Source organism: Calypte anna, chromosome 5A (assembly GCF_003957555.1).
Source record: "Calypte anna isolate BGI_N300 chromosome 5A, bCalAnn1_v1.p, whole genome shotgun sequence".
NCBI lineage: Eukaryota > Metazoa > Chordata > Aves > Apodiformes > Trochilidae > Calypte > Calypte anna.
Window position 1 is genome coordinate 38,745,683 of NC_044251.1, and position 27,933 is coordinate 38,773,615.

General features: G+C 43.8%; 2 protein-coding genes across 6 annotated transcripts in view; one reads left to right on the plus strand and one right to left on the minus strand.

Annotated features, from left to right (window-relative positions):
- Positions 1-7: 7 nt before the first annotated feature.
- TIMM9 (translocase of inner mitochondrial membrane 9) lies at positions 8-9,957 on the plus strand. 4 transcript variants are annotated; one of them, XM_030452374.1, is made up of 4 exons: positions 8-121; positions 6,264-6,321; positions 6,663-6,758; positions 9,445-9,957. In XM_030452374.1, exons 2-4 carry the CDS (start codon positions 6,283-6,285, stop codon positions 9,577-9,579), a joined length of 270 nt encoding a protein of 89 aa, XP_030308234.1. In that variant the 5' UTR covers positions 8-121; positions 6,264-6,282; the 3' UTR covers positions 9,580-9,957. The 4 variants fall into 4 exon arrangements, with proteins under 4 accessions (XP_030308234.1, XP_030308235.1, XP_030308232.1 ...); XM_030452375.1 differs by having other exon boundaries at positions 8-114; XM_030452372.1 differs by lacking the exon at positions 8-121 and adding an exon at positions 168-321.
- Positions 9,958-20,633: 10,676 nt separating this feature from the next.
- Positions 20,634-27,933, minus strand: part of ARID4A (AT-rich interaction domain 4A) — a 51,741-nt gene continuing 44,441 nt past the window's right edge. The window contains exons 19-24 of one of the 2 annotated variants that reach the window (XM_030451819.1): positions 27,711-27,843; positions 25,296-26,426; positions 25,014-25,118; positions 23,643-23,858; positions 22,750-22,896; positions 20,634-22,268 (exon numbers count right to left, since the gene is read on the minus strand). In XM_030451819.1, coding sequence (XP_030307679.1) covers positions 22,165-22,268; positions 22,750-22,896; positions 23,643-23,858; positions 25,014-25,118; positions 25,296-26,426; positions 27,711-27,843 — 1,836 coding nt within the window. In that variant the 3' untranslated portion in view covers positions 20,634-22,164. Of the gene's footprint in view, positions 22,269-22,749; positions 22,897-23,642; positions 23,859-25,013; positions 25,119-25,295; positions 26,427-27,641; positions 27,844-27,933 lie in introns of both variants that reach the window. The other variant, XM_030451818.1, reaches the window with a different exon arrangement.

Here is a 27,933-nt window from a genome sequence, read left to right on the forward strand (position 1 = left end):
CTGCCCGCCCCAGGGCCCTGACAGACCCAGCGCTCCCGCAGCCCGCCACCCGCACCGGAAGCACCTGTCGCCATAGCAACAGCGCCCGCTCCTCAAGAGCGCTCGGAAGGAAACGTGAGCGGTGCGCTCCTCGAGTGCGTCCGTGTAGAAACGCGCCGCCTGTTGGGATCGGGGGAGGAGCGTAAAGCCGGCGGTAGATCCGCGGTGGCAGATTCGCCGTGTGGCGAATCGGCGGGCGGGGCGGGTTCGGTGGGCCGGATCCCTTCTTTCTTTTCCTCCTTCCCTCAGCGTGGCGGGAGCGGTGGATGCGGTGGGGTTGCGGTGAGTCCCGAGGGGGATGCTCCGGGGAGGGGGATGAGGCACTGGGGCAGCCCCGCAGCCTGAAGCACCGGGCCTGGGGGTGAGGGGGGTGAGGGCGCCAGGCCTTGGGCAGCCCTCAGGGGAAGGGATGGGATGGGGAAGGGCTCATGGAAGGGTGGATGGATGGATAAAGGATTAAGGATAAAGGATAAACCCATCCCTTGGTTCGGAGTTGTGAGGCTGCCGGGGTGTCTGGGCCTCCGCTGGGCCCCGGAGCTCCCGGTGGGGTTGGGGCTTGGGTGCCCCCGGCTCAAGGTGCCCTTGGGAAGGGGAGGATGTGGTAAAAATATTTTAAAAAAAAAAGCAAACGAACAAAGGAAAGGAGCCCACGGCGAATTCAAGGTGGAATTGTTGTATTTCCAGCTTCGGTTCTGATCTCCCTGGGTCACAGGCCTGAGCTGCAGAGGGGGTTTTACAAGGGCAGGAGGAATGGTGTCACACACAGAAAGGGGGAAAGCTAAATGAGGAGAAATTCTTGTCTGTGAGGGTGCTGAGCCCCTGTGCCAGGTTTCCCAGAGAAGCTGTGGCTGCCCCATCCCTGGCAGTGTCTCAGCCCAGGTTGGATGGGGCTTGGAGCAACCTGGGCTGGTGGGAGGTGTCCCTGACCATGGCAGGAGGGGTGGGAATGGAGGAGCTTTAAGGTCCCTTCCAACCCAAACTTGCCTATGTAGCTTCTTATGGAAATACATGAATTGTTCTCTCAGGACAGGCCCTCTTGTGCGTGTTTATCATAGAATCATAGAATTGGCTGGGTTGGAAGGGACCTCAGAGATCATCAGGTCCAACCCTTGATCCACTCCCACTGCAGTTCCCAGCCCATGGCACTCAGTGCCACATCCAGGCTCTTTGGAAAGATCTCCAGACACGGAGAATCCACTACTTCCCTGGGCAGCCCATTCCAATGCCTGATCACCCTCTCCAGAAAGAAATTCTTTCTCATCTCCAACCTAAACCTCCCCTGGCACAACTTGAGACCCTGCCCTCTTGTCTTGCTGCGAGTTGCCTGGGAAAAGAGCCCAACCCCCCCCTGGCTCCAACCTCCTTTCAGGAAGTTGGAGAGAGTGATGAGGTCTCCCCTGAGCCTCCTCTTCTCCAGCCTCAACACCCCCAGCTCCCTCAGCCCTTCCTCACAGCACTTGTGCTGGATCCCTTCACAGCCTCCTTGCTCTTCTCTGGACCTGCTCCAGCACCTCAATCTCCTTCCTGAGCTGAGGGGCCCAGAACTGGACACAGGACTCAAGCTGTGGCCTCCCCAGGGCTGAGCACAGGGGCAGAATCACTTCCTCGGACCTCCTTTTCAAAGAGGCTCTCAGGCTGTCTGGTTTTACCCTTTCCATGTCCATTTGCCTTTGGCACTTGCAGACCTTGCATGTCACTGCCCTTCTTTTCTCCAGAGCAGTCTCTAGTCCATGGCCACAAGATCCTGAGTTACCACAGCCTGTTCCCCAGCTGTGACTTCTTACCCAGCCTCCTTCAGACCAGTCCCTGTCTCATCTCACCATCTGCCTCTGAAGGCTGTGAGAAGAGCAAGAAAACCCTCGTGTAGCTGCATTGCCAGCACCAGCGTGGATGAGACCCACTCCAGGAGGGAGAAGGGTGCACAGCAGGACCCTCACTGGGCTGGCACAGGACAGAGGGTTGCCCAGGCACACAGCACTGGGGGTTTGGCTTTAAAGTGCCTCTTGCCCTGAAGTTTACAGAATTAGCTCATCAGTCTCTTGGTTTTGTGGGTATTTGTGGGGTGATTAGATTATTTAAAAGAGCTCTTTAAATCAGGGAGGCTTTTTTAATCTAATTCCCAGCCATAAAACCCACTTTCCCTACAAGCTTCTGGTGCTTTATCTTGAGACTTATCTTTGGATATTTTTATGTACATTCAGAGCCACTTGTGTGATGTTCTGTGTGCACAGTTGGAAGTGAAGGTTTAAAACCAAACAAACCCCCAAAACCCTCTCAGCTTTATACATATAGGGGAGATCAGCCCTACAGCTCATTCAGGGTGGCAAATGTGATGGATTTATGGTGTCTGGCCACACACCCCTCCCTTAATAAAATGCAGCCTGTTGCAAAAGGGTTGAAACCTCCCCCCAAAGCACAGGGCTTGTTTAGTTTCTATGGAGAAGGGTACTGTTGACTCAAGGTTAGGTAAGAGACACTGATGTTGATTACATCAGTGGAAAAAAAAACCCTTCCCTGCTGTGGCTGACACTGCAGGTTCCACCTCTACAACTCCAGGCTGTGCAGCCACCCAGCAGCACAATAATCACAACCAAAAGCTCTGCCCCAGCCATTAAAGCTTTGGAGTTGTGTTCCTGAGCCCTCTGCTCCTGGAGGTGGAGCTGGGGAAGCTGCATTCCCACAGGGAAGAAGTTTTAGAAGAGTTCTGGGATCATCAATCCGGTTCCTCCTGTCATGGAAACGATGCAGATGATTAACCCCAGGTGGGCTGGGAATCCTCCTGAACCTCATCACTGGTTTTGTTTCTTAAATGAGCTGTTACTCCATGGTGATGCTGTGTTTCCCCAGCAATGGGAGTGGCAGCTGCAGGAGAAAGAAATATTAGAGAAAGATATTAGAGAGAAAGAAATACTATTTTCCAGAGGGTAAAAGAGGGCTGGGAAGGCTCTTGCCTGGGCAATGGGAATAGACCAAAGCCTTTGGTGTCCTTGGAAAAAGGATGGGAAACCTGTTGTGCCTGCTTATGGGAAATCAACCCCACAAGTTATCCTTACCTGCTGGTCTTGCTCAGAGAAGCTTATCCTAAAAGAATGTCTTTAGAGCATCAAAACATTGGGAAGAGCTCCAGGGTCCTTCAGGAAAGGAGACTTCCCAGCTGATGGTGGTTTTCCTGGTGAAACAGCACAGTCAGACCTCATGGCCCTTGTTGCAGAGGTTTGCACAGAGAGCTCTTCCCTCACTCTGACATCTTCAGAAGTGCAGTGCCATGGCTTTAAATCCCATTCAGCCCCCAGGAAAGCAACCCAGGCTGTGAAGCCTTAAATCCAAAACATGCTGGAGTTGTTTGGGCAGCTGTGGGCAAAGCCTTGCAAAGTTTGTCAGTCAAGGTGCCAAGCCCATCGTGGGCTCTTTCATCACTTTTTATATGTGTGTGTTTCACAGAGTGGAGGGAAAGGAGACAAACAGCAATAAAACTTGAAATGAGACACTGAGCATGCTTTTGAGGATAAACCAGGTATGCATGTTGCTGGGAATGTGCAGGTTGTGCATTTTTAGACATTCAGGCAGCTGCCTGCTGGGGTGTGGTTACTCAACAGAGCTGCTGAAGAGGTGCAGCAGAGCCACAGAATCAGCTGGGTTGGAAGGGACCTCAGAGATCATCAAGTCCAACCCTTGATCCACTCCCACTGCAGTTCCCAGCCCATGGCACTCAGTGCCACATCCAGGCTCTTTGGAAAGATCTCCAGACACGGAGAATCCACTACTTCCCTGGGCAGCCCATTCCAATGCCTGATCACCCTCTCCAGAAAGAAATTCTTTCTAATCTCCAACCTAAACCTCCCCTGGCACAACTTGAGACCCTGCCCTCTTGTCTTGCTGAGAGTTGCCTGGGAAAAGAGCCCAACCCCCCCCTGGCTCCAACCTCCTTTCAGGAAGTTGGAGAGAGTGATGAGGTCTCCCCTGAGCCTCCTCTTCTCCAGCCTCAACACCCCCAGCTCCCTCAGCCCTTCCTCACAGGAATTCTGCTGGATCCCTTCACAGCCTCCTTGCTCTTCTCTGGACCTGCTCCAGCACCTCAATCTCCTTCCTGAGCTGAGGGGCCCAGAACTGGACACAGGACTCAAGCTGTGGCCTCCCCAGGGCTGAGCACAGGGGAAGAATCCCTTCCCTGGACCTGCTGGCCACGCTGTTCCTGATCCAGGCCAGGATGCCATTGGCCTTCTTGGCCACCTGGGCACACTGCTGGCTCCTGTTCAGCTTCCTGGCAATCCAGACTCCCAGGTCCCTTTCTGCCACTCTGTGCCCAGCCTGGAGCTCCCCATGGGGTTGTTGTGGCCAAAGTGCAGGACCCGGCACTTGGCCGTGTTGAACCTCATCCCGTTGGAATCAGCCCAACTCTCCAGTCTGTCCAGGTCCCTCTGCAGAGCCCTCCTGCCTTCCAGCTGATCCACACTCCCCCCTAACTTGGTGTCATCTGCAAATTTGCTGATGATGGACTCAATCCCCTCATCAAGACAGAATTGCAGTGTGGAAAGTGTAAAATACCTGTAGAGGGACAAGTGCCTCAGATGCTTAAAATCAGATAGTGCCACTGTGCTGGATTAAACCAGAGCTGTTTCCCAAGTGCCAGAGTAAAAGCTTTGTGGCTCTGCAGCTCAGCAGAAGTGTAATTTTAGGCTTGCCAGACTTGTCACAGAAGAACAAAAGATCAGGTTTGTTACAAACAAGCATAATGAAGCAATACTGAGTGTGAGAAAATGGCACTGACAGCTGAAGCTTTTAGTTTTCTGTGCCTGGGAGAGGATGAAAGTCTTTCCTGTTCTCTGTGGTGTTTAACTCTCTCTTTAATCTACTTTAACTTTATAGATTTGTTGCTGATTTTAATTCTGACAGGCTGAGAAGTGGAGCTGCCATCTACTTCCATGCCTTGTTCTCCCAGCTGGCAGGCATGTCCACCTCTCCTCCTAAACCAACTTACAGCTTTGCAGGAACCTGAGTAACACCTTCTTCCTTCTGAGCAAACATATCCTGTGGGCTCTCCTTAAGATTAAACTGTGTCACCTCTCTGCCAATGAGGAATTCTTAGTTGTGAGGTCTTAAATTTGGATTCATCTGTGGGCTTCACCTCCAATCCCTGAACTGGCTTCCTGTCTGGTGGTAAAGTGCAATGTTCAGAGGCAGATGTCATTATTAATGTCTTTTTATTCTTATTCAGAGACTTGGTTACTCCCTCCCTTCCCTCTCCCAAGAGCCTGGAATAATTTAAGCTTCCCAAAACACAAATATCTTGCCCAAAACATGGCAAAGTGTAATACAAGATCAGTGATAAGTAGCCCTTGCAGAACAGGTAAATTGAACTTTTTTCCACCAAGTTATAACACTTCAGTGCTCATTTTTATTCAACAATAATGTGATTTACACTTGAAGGATCTTGTTCTGGTCTGTGTGTAATATTAGCTTGCATTATCATCTGTGACAGGTCCTAAATAATAGGTAAATTAAGGGAAAAGTGAGATTACTTTTCAGTAGTCTTCTAGGAAACCTGCAGGGGTGCTTTCAAGCCTTGTTTACTGTACTGGATTAGGAATGTCAGTATTCCTGGAGGATGCTTAAATTCTTGGATCCATGGCTGTTCATTTGTCCCTTTTCCTTTGTCTGTTTCACTTCCTTTAAGGCCTTTCTCATTCTTCTGTGTTTTCTTGCATTTAATTCCCTGTATTCAATGACCAGAACATTTGTTCTGGTTTAAATGTTGGGTGAGAGTGTGACTTGTGCCACCCCTATTCAGAGCAGCTGCCATTACATGCTTGCCTTTTTTCCTTACTGTTTTTACAGTGGACACCTAAAATCACTGAAACTACAAGGCTAGGAACTCTCACTGCTTGCTGCTTGCCCTGGTTTTACTTTGAGAGTTTGAAAACATTTGTAAAATAACTTTTTTTTTTTTTTTAAAGTCACTGTAACTCTTAGGAATGCTTAAAAAGTGTTGAAAGGAGCTCAGTTAACAGCTGGAGGTGAGAAGGTTTCAGAGCTGCAATTAACTTGAATGTTTTTTTTAACTGAATACATCTCAAATAGATAATTTGCCTTCAAACAGATGGCTGGAAAGAGTCTGAGCAAAGTTGCATTTAAATTTGCTTCAAGGACCTACAAAATCCCATTCTGTTGTAAATGTTGCAGTTCCTATGTGTGCCTTTTGTGTGAAACTCTACTTTTGTCTTCAGAATAGGTGAGCAGTAGAATATGGCTGGCCAAATCTCAGAATCTGATCAGATCAAGCAGGTAAGATGCTGTATTTATGAGTGGTGGCTCTGAATATCTTGGATTATTTTCTCACATAGAGTAAAAAATGTAGGGCATGGAGAAAGACAGAAAGTTGAAGTTATCATCTGAGTTTAAGAGTTCTGTAGCAACCAAAATATAAACACTGACCCTTGACAGACAGAGTGTAATGTCTGAGTTGAGTATCAGCAGCATTTGGTGCTGAAATCTGAAGTTCTGACTTGATTTTGTTGTTGTGACTTTTCCTTTAACTGTGTCAGCAGCTGCCCCCTGCAGCTGTGTGTAAGAAATCAGTGTAGAATTCTTTTAGTGCCCACTGTTTGTTTGATTTTTCTTTCTAGTTCAAAGAGTTTCTTGGAACATACAACAAAATTACAGAAAACTGCTTCATGGACTGCATAAAGGATTTCACTAGCAGAGATGTTAAACCAGAAGAGGTGGGTAAATGTTTCCTCTATTTTTTTATGAACCTTTGGTGCAGTTAGTGTGCAGCATTCAAATTTCAGAAGTAATTTAAAGTTAATTTAAAGTAATTTAAAACTAGCTCAGAAGTCACTTAGCAGTCCCACTGGTGTATCTTTACTGGTGTGTAGGTGTCTGGCACTCAGATTCCAAGGAAGAAAGGAAGTGATGTAGTGGAAGGAAAGGAAGCAGCTTGTCTGCAGTTCTACATCCTCAAGTATGTCCCAAGGTGATGACAAATAATTCTTTGCACCCTGACTGGGTGCTAAAAAAACCCACCCAACCCAAATCCAGATGCTTTTTGGTGTGTCAGATCCTCAGCTAAAGACAAACCCTGGGCTAAGGACCTCTTGAGGTTTTGTCACTGACTTCTTTTCAGTCTGTACAGAGGGAATCTTCCCCAACCTCAGTGTTTTGGCTGCTTATTGCAGTTCTGTCACCTTCCGTTCCCTGAGCTCTCAGTGGAGGTTCTTGTGCCTCAGCTTCTGATGGGTGGTGTCTTGGTGGATGTGGAAGTTGTTGCTCCCCTGAAGCCTGCAGCTCTTTCTTTGAAGGTAGAAGCCTAATGAAATATTTGTTTACCTACCCCAAACTGGGAACTCCAAAGCTCTGGCTGTTAAATCCACTGTTGCAGGGAGATCCATCCCATAATCATCTGCAAAAAACCCAGGAAGCTCTCAGTAACATTAACTCCATGGTTTTTGCCTTTTCTCTCCCATTGAGAGGCTGTTCCAGAATCTCACAATTTTGGTTGGTTAAAAGTCTTAAAAACCTTCACTTGACTCTGCTGGCAGGGGAAAAAATCCTCAAGTTTTCACCTAACCACTGTTTTTGAGCATTTTTCTGCCTCCTTGGGAGTTTTAACTCCTCAGCTCAGGTAAAAGTCATGTTTCCACTCAGCTTTTCTTCTGCTGTGCTCAACAGCCCCAGGCAGATGCCTTGTTTCCCTGATCTGCTCTGCATCTGCTTTTGTGCAGTTTTTATTGGTGGCAGGAGGTGAGCAATATTCTGCATGAGTTTTTCTTCCTGTCTTTTACCAACTCCTCCTGAATTGCTTGAAGGATGCAAAGAGCAATCAGGTAACACAAGTGTCAGCCACACAACCTCCTCACCTGTCTGGGATGGTGTTTGATTTCCAGTAGAGCATTAAACATCCTCCTGCTGCTGCAGTGTCTAGAATTTCTTTAAAAATAACAGTTTATATTCATTAAACACCTGGGAACCAAAACCAGAAATACTCATTGGAGGGGAATTAAGATTATATAGCTACAAAAAATATTCTGAGATTCTGATCTGCTTTGTTTTGTTTTGTTCTTGTCTTTTTTGCTTCTGTGACCTGCAAAGGGGCCATGTCTGGCAGTACAGGAGCCTTCTGTTAACAGTGGAGGCTAGGAAGAAACTTTCTTTTGGGAAGTTTTGTCCATAATGAACCATTATGAGGTTTCTTGCAGAGCACCTGGCTCCTTCCCCTGCTGGAAACAGGACACTGGTCTAGGTGGACCACTGGTCTGATCTGGTATGGAAATTTCAAGTTGTAGTTTCTTATTAAATAAGTAAGGTGAATAACTCCAGGAGTCTTCCTTGAGATTCTAGCTTTGAAAAGAAAAAAAACAACCCCCAAAAACCAGCTTCTGACCTCCTTCCCTACAGCAAATCAGCACTGCAAGTCTGGATTTCCCCAGGCACCTTATCACAAAACCCACACCCTCTGGGAAAAGAATTCTTTTTCCTACTCAGACCTAACTCCTGCTTAACAAGTTTTGCTGCAGCTGATGCCAGGTCAAGGAGAGAGAAAGATGGGTGCTGGGCAGTGTGCATAGCTCCATAGGTGATTTTTTTTGTTGTGCTGTTCATTTTCAGCCCCTGTGCTTTTCATATCCCTTCATACTTGGCAGAATCAAAGGAATTCCTGGTTCTCTAGCACTGGTGCAAAGTCTTTTTATCTAAATTTGTTAACTATTACAGTGAAAGCAAGGTTTAAAACCATGATACAGAACACAGAGTTGGTAAAACTCTTGCTCAGAAATAGAGTTCATCTCTCTCTCTCACTACACTTAAGAGAAAAGAAAAAAAAACCCTCTAAATAGAAAAACCCCACCATGTATGGACAAGGCCCTACTGTTTCTTCCCGTGGTGAGCTGCCTGATGGAACTTCAGGAGGTCCCTTTGGTTGCTTTTGTGAGGGTTAACCAAGCAGGTGCCAAGTGGCTAATAGAAACAAGGGCAAAAAAGAGGTTACACTGAGCTAGGGCACAGTAGACCTGATTTGGCTGTCAAAAGCAGTAATGTGTGTGTGAACAGAATTAAAAATAAATTGCTCATTTAGTAGATTTAGTATTTATTGCATAATGAAATGCTTTACATGCTTTAATTTCACAAGAAGGGAGCCCAGGGATGAAATGGTAAAACCTCCTAGATCTGAGATCTTCTCCAGTAAGTCTTTCATTTGAGAATGAGTATCAAGAGATGTGAAGGTTACTTTCTGAGGGTTGTCTGAAACATTTTCTGCTGCACAGAGAGGCTGTGCACCACCAGCCCCTCAGCTGGAGGTTTAAGCAGAATAGGAGAGGGACTCATCTATGCATTTATCCCTGCAGATGATTGTAGTTTGTGTCCTGTTTGCATGACTGCTTGAAGCCTGCTGTTTCTCTCCTCCTCCAGATGACTTGCTCAGACCACTGCCTACAGAAGTATCTGAAGATGACCCAGAGGATCTCCATGAGATTTCAGGAATATCATATTCAGCAGAATGAAGCCCTGGCAGCTAAAGCAGGACTGCTCAGCCAACCTCGTTAGCCAAGACCACTCTCTCTTCAGGCTTCACAAGCAATGCCAGTGTCCACTGGGCCAGAACACATCGTGGATTTTCTACTGTCAGGATGCTCAGCAACTCAGGAGAGAGTTCTGGCTGCTGTTCAGACAGTGGGAACCATGAAGGGTTAATCAAGAAGGTAGTCATGGCAACAGAGTCTGCTTCTGAGGTCCTTTTCACTCTGTGATGGAGGAATATTGATAAAAACTTTTCCAGGGCCCACAAACTGGTATGGCTAAATTTCAAGGGTGGTGGGAGGGTTACACTTCCTTTCTGCTAGGACTGAATCAGATAAAAAAAAAAAGTGTAATATGGGAAATACACTTTTTTATTTAATTCCAGTAAAATAAATGTGAACTGTACACTTGTGTGTATGTTCTTTCCAGAGATGCATTTTTAGGGCACTGCTGGAGTGCAGGTCTCACTCCTCCTCAGCTACCACAGAGTTCCTGTACATTTATTGCTGCTTTAAGTTGCTGATAGATACCAGGTGATTGTGTGATAACAGAATTAATGACTTGGTTTTAGCAGCTGGAGGTTTGATTGTCTTATTTCTCTTCATTCAAGAAGAACTTCTGCTGAGCCACCCTCCCAGAGCCTTCTGAGCTGCCTCTCCTGGAGTGCTGGATGGTGGAACATCAAGCCAAGGGTGGCTGAACAGCAGAAAACTGCTGTAACTCATGAGTTCAGGTAGGCAGGGATGCTTTTCCAGCTTATCCCTAGGTTATGTTTGCCTCCTGCTTCACCAGGACATTTACAAGGGACAGGAGTGTCAGTAGCAGCACATCAGGGCCCAAGGCAACTTCTGAGCTCTCCTCCTTTCCCTTAGGGAACCCCAAGGATCCTTCAGTCTTACTTGCCTGATGCAAACATCAAGCACTGAGCTTGCTGGCAGTTTTCTCCTTTAAGAGAGCACAGAAAGTCCACAGTATGGACCAAAAAATGTCTTTTTTTTACTGCTGGATGAGTACAGGCAGAAGTCTGGAAGCTGGCTGCTCTGATGGTGTGGTTTTAAAAGGAGCTTTATAGCAGAAATCTTGTCAGATTGTTTGGCACAGTGGAATGATAGCCAACAGGCACATCTTATTTTTATTCTAACTAATAAAATACAAAAGGAGCTGAGCATCAGGAGCACCATATCAATTTTGAGATTTCAAGGGGTGAAGACTGAAACAAAGCAATCTCATGTCAGCTCTCAGATTCTCTTCTTGGGGAGAGGCAACATTAAGGAACAAAAAGGGCAGGAAACCACCCACATGTTTTTTTCTTGTTACCCCCTGTCTGGCTTTTTATTTCTAAAAAGCAGCAATCTGAAAATCTTTCCTGCTTGGTTTTGGGGTTTTTTCCTTTACTACTCAGACCCTCTGCTGTCCACACTGTGGATTACTAAGCTCTGACCACAGCACAGTTCCCTTGCCACTTGTGCTGGTCACTGCTCTGCTTGCTGCTGTTTAAGGCTGCCCCATCTCTCCACAGAAAACTGCTGATATGCCCTCCAAAAGTGGAAGAAACAGGTTTTTATTTCCCTACAGTCTCACATGTGTTTTGTTCTAGCTCTATCCCAGCTCTCTCCTGCATAGCCTGTGCCTTGTGACCTAGAGCTAACTCTAAAATAGTAAAGGCCAAAAAAGAGCCCAAGTAAGGCAGCAAGTCTCCAATGTCCTGTTTTATCAGAAGAATAAAGCTAATTATGTCCAGGTTGTTTGCTACAACACAAATGTTCTGGCTAATTAGGAACCATATATCCATAATTAGGACTTAAGGCTGCTTGTTAAACATTTGAGAAGTAGTACATGATTGAAATGACCCCATGTGTGCAAAGAGAAGAGTTGCTCAGAAAAGTGTTTGAAGAGCTTAAGTGACAGTACTGGAGGGAGTTTGTGTCTTCTGGCCCCTTTGCAGATCACAGAAGCACAAAAGAAAAGAACAAAACAAAACAAACAAAGCTCCTTGGGGCTGAAGTTAGGAGGGGGACTAAAAAAAAATCATGTTTTCTCCTCATGTTTCAGTGTTTTGGGATTTTGGGGTGGGAAGATGCCTAAATATTTGAGACAGATTTACTGTATGTCAAGGTTTAATGCTGGGGTAGCAATTGAAAGAGTGACAGATGCTCTTGGGATGCTGTACTAAAGGTTAAGCAAGTGTTAGAGGGACTTTGTTAATAAATCCCTCACTTTCAGGTTCCCCAGTTTCCTTTTGCTCAGTTTTAAAGTTGCCTTAACCTCCTGTTACCCAGGGAAAACACTCACGTTGATAATTGTCAGGGTTTAACACTGGCCCAGCAATTAAACCGAGTGACAGACGCTCTCTATTAATCTCTCTCTCCTCCCTGATAAAGAAAGGAGAGAGAATAAGGGAGAGAGACTGATGGGTTGGAAACTAAACTACACAACTTTAATGAAACAGTAATGATAAATAGGAAAAATTACTAAATATATAAAAATATACAGGGAAATGGATACCACATTCCTCCCCCCTTCTCCCCCAAAAACTCTCACGTCACCACCGAGGCTGCAGGGCAGCCCTGGGAAAGTCCAGGCTGGACTCCTGGAGATGGCAGCAGTTGGGAGCTGGAGGCAGGAACACACAGATATGGGCTGGGATGGATCAGGAGCACAGGCAGAGGAAGGGATGGAATCCTTCCAGGAAGGAAGCAGGGAACGGGTGAAGGAAGGGAAGCAGGAAAGGCAGGAAGGGCAGGAGGCCGGAAGCTGGAAAACCTGGAAGCTCTTGTGATGCCTCAAATTTATCCTGAGTATGAGGTGTATGGGATGGAATACTCTGTTTGGTCAATTCTGGCATCTATCTTGTCCGTTCCTCCCCAAAGGAGGCTGCAGGTGGGACCTCTTTATTCCTTCTGGAGGGTAAAATGTTCCTCAGAGCTGAGCAGTGTCCTTGGCTCTGCACACCAGTCTCTAGCAGTAACTATAAACATCGAGTGTTATCAGTCCTAGAAGCACACACTGTCTGAGGAACTTGCTGTTAATTTCAGCAAGTGCAGCTACTTACAAGAGACTGAGCTAAAAGCAAAAGTACAAGAAAGAAAATCACCTTTATCCTGGCCCAAAATCTAATCAGCCCTCCCATCTAATCTCTAAACCAACAGGTGGGATGGAAAGTGTCACAGCAGGAAGAGGATGGATTTGTGGCTGCCACCCTGGCGTGGAGGTGGCCAGACAAAAACTCCCAACTTCCACAGGAGCAACCTGCTTGTAGTGACTGTAGTTTGTTCACTGATAGACCTCTTAATTCTGTCTCAAAGAAAACTGGAGTGGGAAAGAAGTTGCAGTGGTACTGCACAAAGGTGGAGATAAAGCTGGGGTCACTGTCTGTCTCTTTGGGATAACCAGTTTTGTCCTGGCTCTATTTCACACCCAAAAATAAAAACCCAAAGCCCACCATGGTGTCCTCCCACATCTTGCAGAGTATTGAGGATGATACAAAGGTATTTTAGCTTGGAAATAAAGTACAGCTGTGTAACTAAAAGCTCCAGGTGGTCCAGAAAGCAACAGTGAGAACTTCCTTAAAAGATTAACTTGTTTTGACTCCTCTTTGCTCAAATCATGACTTGAGGGTTGGGAATGAGCCACAGCACAGTAGCCATCATTTTCCTTCCCACATAACTTCATTCCCACCTAACTTAGAATCATAGAATCCTAGAATTGGCTGGGTTGGAAGGGACCTCAGAGATCATCAAGTCCAACCCTTGATCCACTCCCACTGCAGTTCCCAGCCCATGGCACTCAGTGCCACATCCAGGCTCTTTGGAAAGATCTCCAGACACGGAGAATCCACTACTTCCCTGGGCAGCCCATTCCAATGCCTGATCACCCTCTCCAGAAAGAAATTCTTTCTAATCTCCAACCTAAACCTCCCCTGGCACAACTTGAAACCCTGCCCTTCAGTGCCTCTCATCAGGGTGCACTGGCCAAAAATTGCTCCTCCTTGGAGCAAGGTCTCACAGTACCTCATTCACAAAAATACTTCACTGCAAATGCAGAAATCCTCCAGTGCCTGGATGGATCTCCACTGGGAATGCTGGGAGTGTCTACAGTGCAGGCCAGGCTGCATGTTTGTTTTCTCTCCCAGTGAAATATTCCAACTTCCCTGACACAGCTTAATCTGGAATGTTCTCCATCCCTCCCTCTTGAACAGCATCAAGTTTGCATGGAAATGCACAGCCAAAATCAGAAGAAAAATGAGAGCAGGGCTTAATCTGTGGACCCCAGCTGAAAGGCAACAGGATTTAAGATAAAGTGGATTAAAAGTGAATCACTTGGATGGATCCAGGAATGGAACCAGTTCTGATGGAAGGAGGAGCAAAGGGTGCAAAAGGGAGTGCTGCTGAGGAAGGAGGACCTGGGAAAGCTCTGAACATTGAGCCAGAGTGGAGGTGGGAGGGGAGAGAGGGCAGCAGGAGCACAGCCTGCCAGAAAGTGACTGGATGAAATAGAAGGAGTGGAGAGACACTCATCTGGCACTGACATTCATTGTACCAAAGACAGGGACACGAATCCTTCCCTCTGAACTGAGTGTCTGAAACAAAAGGCTGGAAAAGCACACAATTACTTGTCAGGCTGCAGAAAAAAGAAGCAGTTTCAACAGGAAGGGTCAAATGAGAACCTTGCTCCAAAATGCCCTCGTACATCACTGGCACTGCCAGAGTGATCAGAGTAATCATCTGGAAAATTATAATAGAGGTTCCTTGAATTCTCTCAAGGGTAGCAGCAATGTCCTCATTTCTGTAAGCCCTGCTGAGAGCCTCTCTGTTGGAAGGCAGGGAGGAGATGTGAGAGCAATCTTGGGTCAAATACCTGCTGCCTGGAGACAGATGGGGGCTGTGACTTCCATGCAGAGGCAGAGCCATTCCTCTGCTCTCAGGCAGCTGGAGCTGCTGTCAGCATTTTCAGTTAGCAGGATTAGGAAATCAGCAAACAGCATCTGAGGAATTGAGTTCCAGCCTTGGGAAGTCCAGCAAGCTTGGCTCCAAACTTTCCTGAGTGAACCTGACCCAAAGTCTAAAAGGTGTAAAAGCAATGAGAGCTTGTGGCACCTCATCTTGCATCATGCTTGCACCTTGAGTTTTGAGAAGATGGCAATAAAAGAACTCCAAATCAAGTTACAGAATTTTTTAAAATTATATTTTACCTTAACTTCATGCTTCTGAGTGTTCTGGTGTTTGATTCTTTCTGTGAACACAAATGGGAGCACACAGCATTCAAGCTTTACTAGAGCAAGACTGTAAAATGATGGTTAAGCATTTTCCCAGCATTTCTCACAGAAACAGATTTAGAAGCCTAAAGATACATGAAAGGCTAAAAATCACACAGACAAAAATTAAAAATATCTGCACTTATTCAATGCTCTAATCATGGCTGGTAATGTTTTTTTTTATTCTGTAATTCAATCTGAGGGAAAGTGTGGGGACTGCTGAGAGAGTTTGGGCTTCCTGTGTAAATATTTAAGGTAGGATACTTGACATATCATCATTTGTTTATATCTCATGAAGGGGAGATTATCCTAATTTCAAATAATCAAATTAGAACTCCACTCGGTGGCTATTTCTGTATTTCACATATCCTGTCCTTACTGGGATATGGAATTAAGAATCCTCTTCCTTCCCCCCTCTTTCCATCCAAGCACATCTTGAACTTTTCTGCATGCTTGCTGCCCTGGGGACCTGCCAGGAACTCTGCTTTGAGTCATGGCTGAAGAATTCCAGAATCCCAGACTGGTTTGGGTTGGAAGGGACCTTAAAGCTCCTCCATTGCCACCCCCCTGCCATAGGCAGGGACACCTCCCACCAGCCCAGGTTGCTCCAAGCCCCATCCAACCTGGGCTGAGACACTGCCAGGGATGGGGCAGCCACAGCTTCTCTGGGAAACCTGGCACAGGGGCTCAGCACCTTCACAGGAAAAGATTTTTTCCCTAATCTCTACCCTGAGTCTCCCCTCTCCCAGTTTAAAGCCATCCCCATGTCCTATCACTCCATGCTCTTGTGCAAAGTCCCTCTCCAGCCTTCCTGTAGCCCCTTCAAGCCCAGAAGGCCACCATAAGGTCTCCCTGGAGCCTTCTCCAGGCTGAACAATCCCAAGGAAAGGGTCTCAAACCAGGTACAATCCACCCACCTCATCTCTAGGAAAGGTTTTGGCAACCTCTCCCCCTGTTTTTGTTGGGTGGCTCCTTAGATCTCTGTGAGAACATCTCTCTGTGCTCTGTGGAGGACAGGGATGCTGACGCAGAGTCTGAGGAGAGCTGTGGGCTCTGCTACCAGTTCTTGGCAGGGATCCTGCCCATCAGCCACCCCACAGAGAGCCCCTTCCTCTCCATTGCTGCCACCTCCTCACAGGGCCCAGTGGGGACCTCAGGTGGTGGGGATCCCCTCTTGGTGTGGCCCCCATAAGGACCTGAGGCACCCACCTGAGGGGCAGGAAAAGGCCCCTTGGGTTTAGGAGTTTTTTTCTTGCCTTCAGGAGATGTCTCAGAGAGGAAGGGACATGCTGCAGCTGGTGGCAAGTGACAAAGGTGACAAGAGGCACTGCTTGGCTGTGGGGAGCCTCTGGGGTGACAGGGCCATAGGCTGAAATGAGAGAGAAAAAAAGAATGAGGAGCAAAAAAAAAAACAATTTTAAGAGACCAGACCTAACCAGGCCCTCAGGGACTGGGCTATTAATGCAGGAAATGAAGGAGATCTGGTGTTAAGCTGCACATACAAGTGAAAAAGTAGCCTGGTAAAAAGGAAGGGAAAAAAAAACCCACCAAGCCACGCCACCCTTGTGCAATAGAACAAAGTATTTCATACAAATTCCACATCTTACCCCTCCTTATATAACTGGCAGAGCTTGCAGGATGACAGCAAATTAGGTCAAGCTGTACCCAGATGAGGGATTAGAGGAGCAGTTTAGAAATTGCTGAAGACACCAAGAAGGGCTGGAATGGAACTGCTGTGGGATTACTGTCAGGAGCAGGGAAAGAGAGAGACATTGGCAGTGACACAGCTGCAGCCCTGCCTGACAAGGCTGAGAGTGAAAGCTGAGCAAATGTGCTCCTGAGGAACAACCTGCAGGGTTTTGCAGCTGTAACAGAGCTCAAGTGCCCATTTTCTTGGCTGGCAAGCAATGAAACACAGAGCAAGGGCAGTGTCACAGTGCTGCCCTGTTCATCTCATAATGCATGAGCTGTGCCTGTGAAGAAGTGTCAGAAAACAGACATTTTTTTTACCTTTGAAACCTGTTGGTGGAGGGTAAGTGACAGCACAAGGGCACTGATGGAAATTGCAGGTGGTTGGAGACCTGGTGCTGAACCAACCAGCACAGCCCTGCTCTGAAGCAGAAAGGATGGCTCTGAAAATGGGAAGGAGCAAGACCAGCAACATAAATAAGGCTGAGATAAATATAAATAAATAAAACTCAAAAGAAAGAGGAAGCCAGGAAAGTCCTGTTCCTGGTGAGAAAGAGGCTGCTGTCACAATTAAGTGTCTTCTCTTTCCAGTTTAATGACAAGGCAGTGAGGTTTTGGCACTGGGCTGTGTCTGATCACAAAACCTGCCACCAAACAAGCACCTGTTTGGACCAGTAACACTGTAACCTGAAACCTTTAATTTACATCCTCCTCCAAAGCTAATTAATGCTTGGGGAATTTGGGAAACTTGCAGATTTCCAAAGCAAGTCCCCTCCCCCCAGTATCATCTACTTAGCTGTAACTAACAAGGATGAAGAACTTCAGACTATCTCAAAGCCCATCTTATTTGGTGGAACATAATGTGGTTGAATGACAGATTTTCTCACAATCTGAGGGCAATAGCTTGCTAAATAGTGTGAGCCAATTATAAAATGTCTTTTTCCTAAGCCCTGGCATGCCAGTGAGTCAGTCTCTGGCAGTATCCTCACTGGTTCCACAGCTTTGTTATGTGCCTTTCATCTCCAGAGGTCTTTATCCTGCACGTTGTAGCAAATAATAAAACCCCAACAACAGAGAAGTAAAAATAAGCAAGGTTTTAGTGCAAGGTATCTGCAAAATGCAAGGGCACCTTGAAGTGAACAGATCAAGCCACTTTTTAAAACACATTTATCTTTTGTTTCAGCTCCTAAATGTCTTCCAGCTCATCTGTCAGATTTGGTTCAAATGATCAAACCAAACCTGCTCTTTTCTTAAAAAGAGCCCAACAGCATTTCTCAAGTTACTGCTCTACAAGAAGTCCACTAAACACTGCCCAGAAAACCCATTTGGCTACCTCAGCCATCCAGGAATATCTTTAAGAGGGAAAAGAAGATTTAGAATAATAGTAATTTGTTTTTTTTTAATGTGAAATTCCATCTGATTAAGAGCCCTACCTGGAGAGAGAAGTCCCTCTCAACAGTGGATGTTCTGATTGAGACACAGGAGTTGACTATCCTAAAATTCAGGTTCTCTTTCCAACTCCCCATCTGACAAACTTTGGTAGCTGTTCCCATGTGCCTCCTGACAAGCAAAATGAGAATATGCACCCATTTAAAAAAAATCTGCCTAGATTATTATTATTATTCTATTATTATTCTAATACTGCACTGTTAAAAAATATACTCAGTTGGAAATTGAGCAAAATATCAGAAAAGGTGTAAAAAGTGATTTTAAACATTTTCTCTTTTACTGCTGCCCTTCAAATGAAAGGTCTTTGCTGCTCCTCAAGGTCAGACACATTATGCTTGATGAAGATACTTTTACTGGCCTTTGTTATGCTTTTCACTCACTTCTAATTACTCCTGTTTAATCTCTGTTGAAATCATGGTTTGTTAGTGTTGTTCTGACATCCTTGCTGCTCCTGCCTGCTCTGTTAAACTGATGAAGCAAGAGAAAGTTTCTCCAACACAGCATCTGATGGAGGAGCCAGAATCAAGTGGAGATTTAACTGGGTGTTGCTAAACATGGAAAAGAAAACCTCAGTGTATATGTAGCTTCCTGGAAAGAAAGAAGAGAAGGAAGGAAAGGAAGGAAAGGAAGGAAAGGAAGGAAAGGAAGGAAAGGAAGGAAAGGAAGGAAAGGAAGGAAAGGAAGGAAAGGAAGGAAAGGAAGGAAAGGAAGGAAAGGAAGGAAAGGAAGGAAAGGAAGGAAAGGAAGGAAAGGAAGGAGGGAAGAAAGAAGGAGGGAAGAAAGAAGGAGGGAAGAAAGAAGGAGGGAAGAAAGAAGGAGAGAAGAAAGAAGGAGAGAAGGAGAGAAGGAGAGAAGGAGAGAAGGAGAGAAGGAGAGAAGGAGAGAAGGAGAGAAGGAGAGAAGGAGAGAAGGAGAGAAGGAGAGAAGGAGAGAAGGAGAGAAGGAGAGAAGGAGAGAAGGAGAGAAGGAGAGAAGGAGAGAAGGAGAGAAGGAGAGAAGGAGAGAAGGAGAGAAGGAGAGAAGGAGAGAAGGAGAGAAGGAGAGAAGGAGAGAAGGAGAGAAGGAGAGAAGGAGAGAAGGAGAGAAGGAGAGAAGGAGAGAAGGAGAGAAGGAGAGAAGGAGAGAAGGAGAGAAGGAGAGAAGGAGAGAAGGAGAGAAGGAGAGAAGGAGAGAAGGAGAGAAGGAGAGAAGGAGAGAAGGAGAGAAAAAGAAAGAAAGACAGACTTTATGTCTTTGCATGCAACTATTTCAAGTTTTTTCCAGCTTTCAGATATATGCTAATACAAAAATAAATCTGCCATAAATCTGTCAGTTCTTTCTGTCATTTGCAGGAGTTGAGGGGAAGATTTGGAATTCTCTTACAGCCCTGTTCTTTCTGACAGTGTTCAATCCCACAATCTGGATTAACTCCTAAACAACCTTGAAATAACATGTATCATTTTGAGAAAAACTCTGCCAGATTAGAACAGCAGGAAGCCTACCAAGAGGGTGCTTTATTTTTGATTGCTCCTGCAAACACAACACAATCTCTTACCTAAAATCTTATTAAAAAAAAAAAAGGAAACCCCAGTTTGATACAACTGTAATTACTGCATCTTCAACAACATAAACTTTCATTCAAGGCACTGGAAGACACTTGGGAATTTATTTTATGTCAACAAAGCAGAAATAAGGGGATTATGGTAACTTTAGAAATAAAAAAGAGCTATTGGGGTTTCTTGTTGATTTCACCTTTGGAACAGGAGAGTCACATATTAGAATCTTCTCTTCCCTTTGGTATTTTAAAATGTCATAAGAAACTACTTTGAACATCTACTGGAATCATCTGGAAAGAAGTCAGATGCCAGAGGCTTTGCCAGGGGCTTGGCACAAAGTCCCCACCTTTCCTGGCAGGTTGAGTGTTCTGCCAGCAGTGCTGGGAGCTGTTGCTGCAGGGGCTTCCAGTGTCTGATGAGCTGGAAATAAGTAAGGAAGTAAGGAAGTGAGTTCTCTCTGTCCAGGAGCCTGTTAGAATGGGATTCCACGTTTCCTGGAAGCATACATTCAGCTTTCCATGCAGTACTCCAAACATTCCTAAGAGAAGGAGAAGCTGTGAACATCTTACCATCAGCTTGCCACCCATCTATTCCTGCTGAGGGTGTGTAAATGCTTCAGACCTCAGACAGTTTGCAGACAGGTTGGGGATCTACAGAAGATGTAATTAATCTTATTATTTTGCTGTGTTTAGTATTTCCTTCTGCAAGTGCTAAACACAGAAGATCATCTGAGAAAATGTGACCCATGTTATTTCCTTTTAAACGAGTATTGCTTTTTATTCATAGCTATTGTAAGATTAACAGTAAAAGTTAGCTCTGAAAAAAAAGTCTTTACAGCCATTTATGGAGATTAATTTTCCTATTTAGGTTAAGTCCAGACATTTACAAGAACAATCACTTAAATAAAAATAGAATATAAAGCCTATGTTTAAAACATAGCCTTTATTAATGCTGTCTAGAGCTCCATATTTATCTTACATTGAAATACTTCTGCTTTGCTTAAGAAAAGACAGAAAAAGTGCATTTACAAGAGTACTTTTTCTTTAATTTTCTGCGAAAATGGAAGGAATCGGAATCACAAGTTGACAAATGGTGCAAAATGAAATTTCAAGAAACATCAATTTTAGTAATGCTACACCATCACTAGTGTTTTGTTCTGACTTTCTGCTGTGTGAACCAGAATATCTTGATATACAGTCTAGAGCATCTATGTTATTACTCTACAGCATATTAAACACAGAAAAAAGGGGTTGGGAACCCCTCCGAATGTACAAACATGAATAAAAAAATCGATTAAAAAAATCACTTTTATACATAATGTATATGCAAACTGCTTTAAATACATGGTTTTGGAAGGGTTATTTACAAACTGTATCTGCCTGTGGGACAATCCACAGACAAAGCATACACAGTTGCTTTTACTTTATTGTTGCATCTCAACTTTGGGAGATATAAATTCATTCGGCAGTACAGCGAACAGAAGAACTCGTGGCAAAAGGGCAACCCAATAAAGTTTGTTCCTCAAAACAAGGTTAAGTACTAGGACTGCCAAAGTTTTCCAAAGAAAGTCAGAGTTTAAATCCAGATGCCCACTTACAGATCCCTGTCGTGGAGGACACATAGACCCACTGAAAACACAGGCTTGGCTACTGGATCAAACCTCCTTAAGAGCCATGACTGAGAAGTGTGGTTTATGGAAAGAGTGAACTAACCTAGAATTTTTTTTTTTTTTTTTTTTCCAATTTTATTAATATTTTAAAAAATACATAAAAATACAACATCCAATGTCTGAATAAATATATTTAACAAGTTGCAAGATACCTTATTTTACACAAAAATTTCAGCTTTAGAAATCTTGTTAAATAACTTCATTGTTGTTATATATTTCATTTTTCGTCTTTTTGTAACAAAATAAAAACTCTGAAATTACATAGAAAAAAGACAAAATATTTTTGTCAAGGGATAAGATAGTCCACTGAAAACCTATTCACAATTCCACTGTAAACATTAATAAACATTAAAATATTTGCATAATCATGTGCTCAAAAATCCTATAAAAAGTGGAAGACTTATTACAACTGTAGTTTTCAGTCAACTACACTTCCTTTCACAATTTATTTTGTCCCATTTACACCTTTAAAACTGGGCACATTGCTGAACACATACTTTGGCAGTTCTGTAGAGCAAGTGCTTCCACAGAGAGGAACTACTCACCAAGAGTTGACCCAGGGGCTTGGTGGAAGTGCAGCAGTTACTCCACTCTTTTTGCTAATGCTCTGTTGTCTGGTTGGTGCACTTGCTTTTCTAAAGATCTCCCTAGAACACCTGAATGCTTCACTGGACGTAACTTTTTCAAATTTGCTAAGTGCCCTTTCTCTGCATTAATTAAAAACAAAAAAACAAAAGACAAAGCAGAACAAAAAAAAACAAAAACAAAAACAAACACAATGACAAGCAGTGTCACGTTGTGCCTACAAACCTTCAGTTACCAATGAGCTTAATTTCTCTGAACAGTAAATTAAAACAAAAGAAGAGGGTTGGAGGGGAGAACAGGTTAAGAGTCCAGCAGTGGAAGTGTGTACAGAATATACTTGGCAATGTCAAACCAGTTGAGTGCTTTCTGTGGCTGAATTTCAGGATTTATGTCCATGGCAGCAAGTTGCTGGCAAGGCAGAGAAATGAGTATCACCTGCATTCTACAGCAAGCACGTTCTGGGGAGGAGAAGATGAGGAAGGACTCATTCCAGTGTCTGATGAAGCAGATGACATGGATGCTCCTGTATGGGACACTGAATACAGAGAACAAGGGATTAGCATCAGATTATCCAGGTTTCCTTGGTTATCAGGTTGCTTAAAAGACCTCGAAGAAGTGTCACTGATAAGAGATTTTTTTTTTTATTGATTGGTTTCATTGCTCTGTTTGCACAAACTACCTCAAAGTGTGAGTAACCTCACACTTTCTGCAACACAGACCAAATGGAAAGATAAATCAGATCAGTCACTGAGCTGACTGAAAACTCAGACCAAGCTCACACTTCCAAGGTCCAAGTTTCAAATAAACACTTATAAAATAGTGAATGTTTTTGTTACATTTAAGTTCTGAAAAGCCACAAATATTCTTTGTAAATACATACACATACAAACAGGATGAAGAGCTGGTGACACTTTGTTTTTCAGAAACACAGTCAGTTAAATTCCTGTTGCTTTAGATTATGCATTTTCAAGAAAATGACCTTTTCACAGGAAGCATAAAGCAAACATCAAAGTTACCTTCTCTGTCTTTCTTTTTTAATCGTTTTCTTCTCCTGTCTATGGTTGCTACTTCTGACTTCAGGGACATGTAGTATTTTCTTATTTCCTGTAGTTTTTCTTGTAAGAAGGAGATCCTTTCAGTGCTGCTCATATTGTCTAGTTCATCTTAAAATTGGGAAGAAAAAAAAAAAATAGCTTCAGCAAGGTGATTTGCAACAAACTAATGCAATTCTTAAGATTGTAGAAGATGCAGAATGAAAGAGAACACACTTTTATAACTAAACCATAAAGGCCTACACCTAATTTAGAATCCCCAAATTTACACATTTTTATTTCAAAGGTTTCTTCTGACTTCCTTCTAATCAAGTGACTTAAGACACCTCAAGTCCTGTGTCCAGTTCTGGGCCCCTCAGCTCAGGAAGGAGATTGAGGTGCTGGAGCAGGTCCAAAGGAGGCAACTGGGCTGGTGAAGGGACTCGAGCACAGATCCTATGAGGAGAGGCTGAGGGAGCTGGGGGTGTTGAGGCTGGAGAAGAGGAGGCTCAGGGGAGACCTCATCACTCTCTACAACTCCCTGAAAGGAGGTTGGAGCCAGGGGGGGGTTGGGCTCTTTTCCCAGGCAACTCTCAGCAAAACAAGAGGGCAGGGTCTCAAGTTGTGCCAGGGGAGGTTTAGGTTGGAGATGAGAAAGAATTTCTTTCTGGAGAGGGTGATCAGGCATTGGAATGGGCTGCCCAGGGAAGTAGTGGATTCTCCATGTCTGGAGATATTTCCAAAGAGCCTGGATGTGGCACTGAGTGCCATGGGCTGGGAACTGCAGTGGGAGTGGATCAAGGGTTGGACTTGATGATCTCTGAGGTCCCTTCCAACCCAGCCAATTCTATGATTCTATGATTCTAAGACATTCTTACTGAGCTGAAAACTCCATTTGTATACTCTTGGTGAAGCATTCTGGTGGTGGTGCTTCTCTCTGTGTTTATCCTTCTCTCCATCTTTGATGTGAGGTGAAATCACTCTTGCAGGTGATCGAGAAATCTTCTGTGGTTTGGATGCATTTATGTGTTTGACAGGAGTACATTTACTTGAATTGTCCAGGACAGGAAGGTCTTCACTGTCACTACTTTGTCCTGCAGTAAGAGAGATGTGTTTGAACTTCAAAAAAAACCCTTGACATCTTAAAAACTGTAGTTCTACTCAGGAAAATTATTAAGAATAAGCTGCTGCTTCTTGCTTGGGAGATCCCAAAATGTATATTTAAAAAAAACCATCTCAGATTAAATATATAACTTTCAAAGGCAGTGATCCCTTGAGTGTACTGATCATTAATGCAGAGAAGTCACATATACCTTTTTTTTTTACAGAAGTAAGTAGCTTATTATTATTATTATGGAGCATTGGTAACTGTTTTAAGTGACAAATTTTGAAGTTCTAATATAAAGCAGACACTAGAATCCTTTTTTAAAGGATAAAACTGTATTAATACAGGTAGCTAGCACATGATGGTATAAATTTGCCTAATTGCTTTGCACATCTAAAGGAGCAGGTCTGAAACATGACTAAAAGCATAAAAGCTTTAACAAGTAATAGAAATTTAAAGCTGATATGTAGAAATGTTTTAGATTCCCACAATAACTGCAAAGTTTTACACAGGTATGTTAAATATGTCTGAATATTCTATGCCAGATAATTAATGTTTTAGTCTGATATTTTAAAATCATAACAATGGAGCCACAGGTCCTACATCAAAATAACCATCACCAAAAATGAGCCACAAAAACACAAAAATCCACAGTTCCACAGCAAATTTTAAAAGTCACATACTTCAGATAAAAACAAGAAAGATTCCTTTTGCTGAAAAGCTTGTTTATAAATTATTACTGTTTTTATACTTTATAAATGCACTTTTTCCCATGAGAAACATCTATTGTAAGACTTTAAAGCAGAACAAACTCTCTTCTCCCAGATTCATAACTGACCCAAGTATATAAAAATCAGCATATGGGTAAATATATGCTAATAAATTAGTAAATGCTAATATACACAGTTATTAAAAGTTTTTTTAACCAAGTAATTCAAAACAGCCAGAAGATTTGCCAGTAACACTGCTACCCTGCAGCTGCTTAATGCTCTGGAGCAAATAATTATGATGAATAATAATGAATAACCCTAACAAGGAAGTCCCATCCAACAGAGATAATGGCCAACAGGGAGAACAGTGGGCCCTTAGATATGTTTATAGGGCAGCTTAACCTTCCCCCTTTCCCCAACCCCAAGGAATGTACCTGTTCCATTCTTTTCATTTTTGGCTGTAGCACTTGTTCGCTTTGGAGTTCGCTTTTGTTTCTTTGCCAGTGTTCCACTATTGCTATCACTGGGTCTTTTTTGACCTAAATGAGGAAAAAAAAAAGACACCTCAAATATTTCTGCCACTTAGAAGCTCTTTCTTAGAAGCAACAAAGGGATTTATAAACCAGGAGACAAAGCAAGGCAGGAATTTTTAGGTAAGCAACACCAGTCTGAAGAGGATTTCAGAAATCATCACAGCAGGGAATGGTTTTTCTCACCTTTCTCTCCCACCTCTCTCTCTTGCACGGCTATGCTACAATTGCTGGATGTTGTACTGGCTTCAAACCCATTAGCAGACTCACTTTCACAGAGACCTTCTTGAGACTCCTCTGCCACACTGTCAACCTCAATGGTCATGTCACTTTCGCTCTTGATACTGCGCGATTCGTCCTGACTCAGAGCCAGAGGAGAAGCCACTGAAAAGCTGGACTGGACAGCAGGGGGTAAGGGAGATGGATGTGAAATGGCAGGATTAGGGTCTGGCTTTTCTGCTACTGTCTCTTCACTCCCACTCTTCTCCTTTTCATCCAAATCATCCAAGTCTACTTCATGGCAGAGCAAAGTTTCGGGGCCAATCTGAGGCATTGAGTCATCCTCGTCTTTTAAGGGAACGTCCTCCTTCTCTTCAGGAGGATGTTCCAAGTTCTCATTCCTCTGCTCTTTCCCATGCTGAACTGATTCTGCCACCAGGGCTGGCATCTCCTCATTTTCAGGTCTCAGGGACTCTTCAGCATTCGGCCCTTTACATTCCTCTGCTCCAGTACATTCATTGGTCCTTTCTTCAGACAGGATATTTGGCACTTCCATCTCGCTCTCCCGTCGATTTCTCTTCTCAGGTGATGCCTGATCCAAAGTTTTCCTTTTCAAAAGCTTCTTATCTTTTGTGGAAGGTTCTGTTTCACTTTCAGTAGTGCTGGAAATTTCCTTACAGTCCAAGGAAGACATTTCTAACCTTTCAGGTTCTGCAAGAGATTCACTGGTCACCTCTTCATGGCTTCCTGGTGCAATCTTTGCATTCTCTAAGGAGGAATCTTTTGTCTTGCTCCTTCTGCCTTTTCCTTTAGGTGATTTTTCAGCCTCTCTTTTGATTTCTTCTATTTGTTCTGCTTTATTTCCAAAAATCTGAACAATTTGTTCACTTTCTTCAACTTCCAGTTTCAGTGTTTCTAGTGGCTGTACTTGAGTCCTGTTGTTTTCTTTCAGTGTGTGAGGAATCTTTGGGTTTTCTTCATCTAGCTTCTCATCAGGTAGCTTTTCACTTTTTTCCAGTTCTGAAGTTTCTGGAGAAAATTCTTCATTCAAATTCTTTTCAGATGACTCATCTGCTTCACTGTCAGATGAGCCAGAGTCTGCAAAAAAAATTTAAGAAAGAAACAGAATCCTAAGTCATCAATTTCAGCACAATTTTTTTTTTTCAACCACACAAAACCTTTTTTTTTTTTTTTCTGTAAACTGTGGTATTAACATCAGCTTACAAATTCAAACTTAAAAATTCTGTTATTCACCACACTTACTACAGTTCCTGTTTTTTCCTCAAAAAGGTACTGCAGCAGTAGCAGTAATTTTGTTATTTCCCAAATAAGCCAGTTTAGAGCAGCAAAAAAATATTCCTACAGATAGACAGCCCGTGTTCTACTACCTGGGGATAATGCCTCCCCCAGCTGACATTACAAAAAAATGAAAAACCAAGCCTCCTCCTTTCCATGCACCCCCAAAACAGAAAAACCCCCAAACCCCAACCCTTCCACACCACAATATGGACATTTCATTGCTAAACTATTGTAGGAACCACGCACCATACACAGAGCAAGCACTGTTACGTTACCAGGAGATTATTCAGGGACCTGTACTAAAAGGAGACAGTGATTTCACTTCAGTTCTTGTTCAGAGGCTTAGAAATACCAAAAATATTGTTGTCATTTGTATATAATTAACAGCTGTGCTGGATGATGAAGTACTGAGGTTGAGGATCTAATTAGCACAATAAAGACTATCATTACAGCACTAGATTCAGCCTGTTCAAGATTAGGACTGAAAGTGTCTGGCTAAGGAGTAGGGAATGTTTTGCACAGTCATTTCCAGGCTACAGCTCTTCTGTGAGCAAACTGTGCTCCTCAGCATTCTCAGCTCAATTATTTCCCCAGTAGAATTCACAGGGAGGAAAAAAAAAGTTAAAAAAAAATTAAAAAAAATAAAATAAAATAAAATAAAAATCAAACCTCTTTCCAAAAAAGCTACTGAAAAAAGCCTCCAAAGCATACACAGGACTGAGATCACTCACTGTTTGATCCTCTATCAGAATCAAACACTCCTGAGCTACATCTCATCTGCCTGTGAGGTGTTGCTAAAATCCAAATCGAAAATATTAATTTTTATAGAGTGAAATCTGCACCAAAAAAACCCCCAACAAACCCTGTTGTTATATTGCTCCAGGACTGACTGGTTAAGTAGGACTTTAAAGCTGCTGAGAGCCCTGTGTTTGCTGAGGTTGTCGTGTTAATGCACTGCATTACATCACTGTTCACATGCACGTCCATGCCAGAAGACGAGTGCACCAGATGTACCTTCAGTTCCATTTGGTAATGGTGAGGAATCTGACAAGTTGTTCCGTGCACTCCTGGCTCCTGATTTACCTTCACTATTAGGTGTTTTGGGTAAACTGCAAGATGTGTTTGATGGAAGAGTAGATTTCAGAGGGGGTCTCCCACGTTTGGATTTCTGTTTCTCCTCATCCTTCTTCTCATCTTTTTCACTGTCGTCTTTATTCTGGGGGAGGGAGGGGAAAATGCATCTTATTAATAGGTTTCACTGCTGATCATCAGAACTTTTCCCTTTTGCTCTACACCTCTACTAAAA